This window comes from Haliotis rufescens, unplaced genomic scaffold (genome assembly GCF_023055435.1).
Source record: "Haliotis rufescens isolate VD_foot unplaced genomic scaffold, xgHalRufe1.0.p SCAF_5, whole genome shotgun sequence".
NCBI classification, from domain to species: domain Eukaryota; kingdom Metazoa; phylum Mollusca; class Gastropoda; order Lepetellida; family Haliotidae; genus Haliotis; species Haliotis rufescens.
Genome location: NW_025964223.1, coordinates 10,711,253 through 10,717,905, shown reverse-complemented (window position 1 = coordinate 10,717,905; position 6,653 = coordinate 10,711,253). Strand labels below are relative to the sequence as shown.

The following is a 6,653-nucleotide window of genomic DNA, read 5'->3' as shown; positions in this document are numbered from 1 at the left end:
CGAAACATGAGTTTTAAGTAAAGGAACATATTCTCGCCCATGGGCCTACCCATGGGCCAGACTTCGCCCATGGGCAGGCCCATGGGCCACACTTCGCCCATGCATGGGCAGGCCCATGGACGACATAGTCTAAATATTGAGTTTTTAAACAATTTTTTTTCATTTTTTCTTCCTTGGTATGTTCCCATGAAAACGGCATGTTTAATTTTGTAAATACCTTTAACCGAGACTGGGCAAAGAGCGTAGAGTTTCTGGACTTTTGGGTTTCCAGAATTAAAATGGGACGTGTTTACTTGATTTGTATGGAACAGGCATGGAGATAGTCGGCCCCTCTAAGCGCATGTGGGCAGGTGTTGCCATGAACCTCTTCTGGAGCGCGGGGAACATGATCACAGCTCTAACGGCCTATCTCTTCAGGGACTGGAAGACTCGACAGCTGATTGTCAGTGTCCCTGCGGTTGTCTTTGCCTATTTATTGTAAGTATTGAAATTTGGTGTGCATACACATGAATCACATACATACAGATTGAAAGTATGCAATGTTTATGGAACTTTGCAGTGAAACAGTAGAAATGCTATTGTTGATACCTCTCGGAATAATATTGACCTAAACAAAACAAATATGATGTATCTTTTCCATTTTTAGTGTACATGAACGAATAACAATAACTTAAGTTTCAAACGTATATCTATTTTACTAAATATGAACATAAACGTTAGCTTCACTACCTTCTTTTAATACTTAATTGGTTACTGACATATATTGTGCATTTACAAGTATTACGAGTTGTTCCTAACTTCATAACCTCTGTCCATTTAGTTCTGAAAACCAGGTTTATATTTTTTCATCACAGTTTTATCCCAGAGTCTCCAAGATGGCTTCTGAAACATGGCAAACGAGAAGAAGCTAAAGGGGTAGTTGCAAATATTGCGAAAAAGAACAAAGTACAAATAGATCCACAAATACTTGATGAGGTCGATATCCAAATGGAAGAGGTGATTCAAGAACCATTCTGGAACATTTTGAAGTCATCTGTGATGATGCGCCGACTGATGATCATCTGCTATATTTGGTACCTAAAATTCAGTTCCTAAAACATTAGTTCTGATCATAGGTTATACATAACATTACATGAAAACTAGTTTTAAAAGTAAAGAAACACACTAGTAAAAGCAATTCAGCCAGTACAGGCAATAGTGAGTGAGTGAGTATGGTTTTACGCCGCTTTTAGCATTTTCCAGCAATATCACGGTGGGGGACACCAGAAATGGGCTTCACACATTGTACCCATGTCGGGAATCGAACCCGGGTCTTCGGCGTGAGGAGCGAACGCTTTAACCACTAGGCTACCCAACCGCCCAGTACAGGCAATAAGCACAATCATATAATGTGACCTTAAGTGAAGGGTACTGTTTGCTAGTGTTTGAAGAGATTGTTAATAGTTATTACATTCCATTTGGATATGTTTTATATGACGTTAAACGTAAACATCTGTGTTTCTCTGTGTGTGCGAGTGAGTGAAAAGCCTGTTAATGTGGTACTTATATAGCGACAAAAGTTAATAGTGAGAAAAAAGATAGCTGTCATTGTTCTTGCAGGTTTGCAGTTGGAATGGGTTTCTATGGCCTCACCATGAACGTCACCAACCTTTCTGGTAGCATCTACCTCAACTTCCTCTTGTTCATCATCACAGAGGCTGTTGCATACATTTCTTGTTTTTTCCTAATGGATCGCATTGGTCGCAAGTTGCTGCTATGTCTATCTTTGTCGCTTACAGGAGCAGCTTGCATTCTTCCTTTGGTTCCAGTACTAGTTTCAGATACACGTAAGTGTCATTACCAAAAATCACAAACGTGTTTATAAGCGTATGCATGAATAATGGACCTAAATTTAAGGTGTTATTTTGAAGAATGCACATATATGCACATGCATTGAACGTATTTATACAAGACGTACGAAGGAAACATATTCATCGTTCAACATGTTATCTATTTCGTCCATCACGAGGTAAGGGAATATACATTTATATAATATTTTATTGCCACATACAAGTCCTTCCTTGGTTGTACTTTAACGGCGCACTCAGAAATATTCCAGCTATATGACGGTGATCTGTAAATAATCGACTCAATACAGTGTTTGACATCATGAAGTGAAATGGTGTTGACATCGCTTCCATGATTCTTACACACACACATGCACACATAAGTACACTGACTCTGAGGCGACCAGTCCTTGTTTTGCGCTGTGCCAGACAGCATAACAACAAGTACCATCTTTTAACGTATATTGGTATGACGCATCAGTACTATCAACTTTTAGCTGGACACTAAAACCTGAATACATGTACATTCCTCTTTTTCTGAGAGATATATTGCAGGGCCATGCAAACAAAACACCAAGTCTCTGCTTCATACCTTAACTATATAATCCATCAAAGAAGGAATTTCTTATATTAAAAGAAAACATGTGAGAAAAGTGTTACTAGCCCTTGTGGATTACCAATATTCGAATTTTTGCAATATCAGAAAGGAACCAACTTGAATCTGTCAATATATTTAATGTTACCAATCTGTACACCACATTCATACACGACACACTTAAGGACAAAACGTCATTCCTTGATGCATTTGGAATTAGCAACTGAAGGTGACAATAAATATACATATATTTGCATCTCTATCTTCAAGGTTAGGACAGTTTGTCAAAAATAGACGCCATTGAGTTCTAGTCAGAAGCAAAACATATGTTCACCATCAAAACATACGTATGAAGTGCTGAACTTTCTCATTGATAAAATCAATTGGAAAATTTGGATTAGGACAATTAGACAAAATTGCACTCACCTCCCTGTTAATTCATGGTTATGAATAGGAATTTCTTCTCGGATTGGCAAAATATAAAAGAAGAAGTGGAACTGAAGCTTCAGGTGTATCGATGATCTGATATTGTTCAATATACATGAAGGTCATATTGCTAATTCCACTCAACTGTTTCACTCCATTAGCGGACAAATTGGTCATCAACATCCTCGCCATTATCGGAAACACGTGTGCCTCTGCAGCCATGTGTGCCGTCTACACCTTCACAGCTGAACTCATGCCGACCACATCCAGGACATTTGGCATGTCTCTGAGTTCCTTGTCTGGTCGAGCTGGAAGTCTAGTTTCTCCCTACATTGTTAACTTGGTGAGGTTAAGGAAAATCATTTTGACTGTACACATTTCCTATTTATTTTTAAGGTCCAAAAAATGAAATATAGCCCCAGGTGGAGTAAAATGGGTACCTCTTCAACAGCTGTGAATATCCTTTGGGACCATGTTTAACTTAATAATGTAATACTGGGGAACCGTGGACAACATAAAGATCATCTGTAGATAAACAAAGGCCCGTACTTCATACTTTGTTTTCCGTCATCATATGACCAAGAATAGTAACAAATATACACACATTTCAGACGATGTACATATCCGGACGTTTCAGCCAGATTCTCCCTATGTTGATATTTGGGGGTATCAGCATTCTGGCGGCCCTCTTGGCTCTTCTTCTCCCGGAAACGCTGTACAAGAATCTACCGGAAACCATCAAGGAAGCTGAGATACTCGGAACGTAAGTAGTATTATCACTTCAGTCTTTGTGTCAGGGACGTAGCAGACTCAATCTAAGGTGTGGGTTATTAGTCAAATTGCGGTTTCAGTTATGTGAATTGTTGCTTGGTTTTGGTAAGTCTGTCATTTATCTGGGTTAAATTTAAATATTGTAAAACATTGAGTTTGGATTTGAATTTAATCATATATATGTAATCATATATGTAACGGATGCAAACGGATCACAGTGAAAATGTACTTGCAAACCGTAATTGTGTAAATGAGACATTAACATAATTACAACTTGCTTCCATTTGTATATCCAAATATTATCACGATCGTTAGATTGAAATGATATTGTCCGAAAGAGATGCAAATATAATGTATTATGAACATGTATCCAACTGAAATATTTATTTGTGAAGCTCCAGATTCGTTGCTTTCAGGAACGCGTTTGACGAGGACGCTACAGGTGCATCTCCTACGCATGTTGAGCTGATTCCACTTGAGTCTTTGAGTGAAGACGCAGCTGAAGATTCTCACAATGTCCTACTTGCGTAAAAACAAATACTCTGGAATTATTTACATGGTCATTTTAAACTAATGATGAAAGTCAATACCACGTAATGAACATATCAGAGAACAATTAGTAGAAATACCTACTGTGTATTCAGTTTTGAGATATCGAACGAAGATTCGATACCTATACATGTACGTATATCACAGGACCAAAGGCCGGATTTTACACCATTGAAACAAACGCAAATACAGTAGGAAAGGTGTTCTATGACCGGATTTGCATATGTTTCCCGATATGCATGTCATATGTAGCTGCAGCACATGATCATCCTGTATTTCCGTATGCACCAGCACCACTGTCATGATATGCAGACATGTCTAAGCCTGAGTTCCAAAGTTGATACTCCAGTACATACTTGACCAGAGTATTTCCTATGCATTTATCGTAATTGTAATCGGTGCAAGCATTATTTTGTAAACTGCTTTGTAAGATTACTAGGGTTTGAAATATGGAAATTTCTTAGGTGGAGAAACATTTGTAAATTTGTAAAGTTTCAAATGGTTACATGCCTAAGAAAGTTATGTATCATTCAGGATATCAAGTGTATGTATTTGATTACTTTGTATTTGCTCATTTTACCGATACTCAAGCAAGATGATATTATGTTTCCAACATTTGAAATATTGGGTTCATGTTAACGTTATTTTCACATATTCTTGATGTCCTTTGCCATCCAGGCTCATATGATCTCACCAATCTCATAAGGCTAAGGGACTGTCTAAGCAAAACATTATTAGGCAAGCTGACACGTGTCTGTTAGGTCATCAGTTTAATCACTTCACTTCACCGGGTTGCCAGTTATTTTGTAATTGTGTGGGAGTGTGGGAGACCAGGGTTCAAAATATATTTGAGCTGTTGAACGATTACTTACATGTTATCATTCACATTGGGTATTAAAATGTATTGGGGTATTCAGTGTATTATTACTCTCTCACTCTCTGTTAGGTGGAATTGGGTATTTACTAAACCTATGAGTGACCTTTTTGTGATTAATTGTACTTCTGTTTTAGATTTAAACGTCTAATTACCATGTGTCCGTCTGTTGCATAACCTCATTACTGTGATGCACGTTACACTAAGCGAAATGTTGCACATTTGTGCATTAGTAGAATTCGTTGATACACGATGCTTGCATTCAGTTGGTAAGACTGAAAGTTCTGCAAAAACAGTTGTGTACAAAACTGAAAAAGTAACATATACAGTAAATATATAGTTGAATTATCTAATTTCTTAATGCACATTTGTACACAAGCAACTCAAACGGGTCATGGTGATTTACAAATGTAGTTAGCGTATTGTACGCAAATTCGTTGCTTATCTGTAACACTGGGGAATTATGAATACATTGACATCTTGGAAAGATCCCTCCCGTCTCACAGCAACTATCTGTGAGCAATATGTGGACGACTTTAAACTTTTTATTGATATTGTGAATTTGAATATATGTCCCAACGATCGCCTTGGTCGAAAATGGCTACAGAAGAGGATATTGTAGAGGCTATCCGAACTTATCATACTAATGAAAGTCTTTATCCAAGCACCAATTGCCTCTTTGAAATAAGAACTGTATGATGTGAAAGGTAAAGTGAAGCTCTAGTTAAGACCCTGAGGTTTTCTCAATCCAGCTAGGACGACATGTTTTTTAAAGTCGTTCACAGGCTTCCGCTGCCCGAGTACCAGAAAGAGATATCTGTGATAAGTCTAGTAATTTAACTGTCCTTTGCTGACAGTTTTTTATAAGTCTAAATTATTGTTTTCTTAATGTATTAATTGCTTCAGTCACGGTATGGCTGAAATATTGCCGATGTGACCATAATTATTGACTCTCTCACTCTGAGTACCAGAAGGCACATCGACCCAACGCACCTCACCGCAACGCACCTCACCGCAACGCACCCCGTAGCATAATATGGCTACATTCGCGTACATGTCAGACAGAGAGGCAATTTTTGAGGCAAAAACACTGTTGAGAGTGTCTGGGATCAGTATTCAGACAGAACTACCACCAAGAAGAAGCGGGCAATTCTCAGCAGACAAGCCGCATCAATCCACGAGACTAACAAGATCAGGACGCGCATGAGAGTCGTCTCTACAGAAGGTATCATGGAGACCAAGGGCCCTCAGAAACCTGGACCTGCACTGTAAATATGACTGAAGATATATAATCAAGAATAGTATCTGTTCACATTAAAGTCCAATTGACATATTGTGAAAATATTTCTGTGCTTAGTTATGTACCTTTTTTAACAGGGACACAATAATATAACACATTAAGAATTGTGTTAGGCTGCTTAAGACACCCAAAGTGCATCACGGTAATCCACGTTAAACAAGATATCATTACCTTTATTGACTACTCCTTCCATTAGCCGGATATGTTGTACTCCATGCCCTCTCGCTCTATTTGTAGTCGTACACGGGCATAACTTCTTGGTCGCATGATGATAAATGAACAAGAACGTTTTATAAGCAATCATATGATATG

The 6,653-nt window shown here is 38.2% G+C and overlaps 1 protein-coding gene across 1 annotated transcript; it reads left to right on the top strand.

Moving 5' to 3' along the window:
* Positions 1-326: 326 nt before the first annotated feature.
* LOC124110997 (organic cation transporter protein-like) lies at positions 327-5,071 on the top strand. Its single transcript, XM_046470529.2, has 6 exons — positions 327-477; positions 855-1,073; positions 1,600-1,826; positions 3,009-3,190; positions 3,459-3,610; positions 4,035-5,071. Exons 1-6 carry the CDS (start codon positions 341-343, stop codon positions 4,147-4,149), a joined length of 1,032 nt encoding a protein of 343 aa, XP_046326485.2. The 5' UTR covers positions 327-340; the 3' UTR covers positions 4,150-5,071.
* The last annotated feature ends 1,582 nt before the right edge of the window (positions 5,072-6,653 follow it).

What these genes read in the sequence shown, in the direction of transcription:
- LOC124110997 (XM_046470529.2), top strand. Translation starts at nt 341, where the DNA reads ATGTGGGCAGGTGTTGCCATGAACCTCTTCTGGAGCGCGGGGAACATG. An exon ending in ATGATCATCTGCTATATTTG is followed by an intron (nt 1,074 to 1,599) that starts GTACCTAAAATT and finishes TTGTTCTTGCAG; the next exon opens with GTTTGCAGTTGGAATGGGTT. An exon ending in AGTACTAGTTTCAGATACAC is followed by an intron (nt 1,827 to 3,008) that starts GTAAGTGTCATT and finishes TCACTCCATTAG; the next exon opens with CGGACAAATTGGTCATCAAC.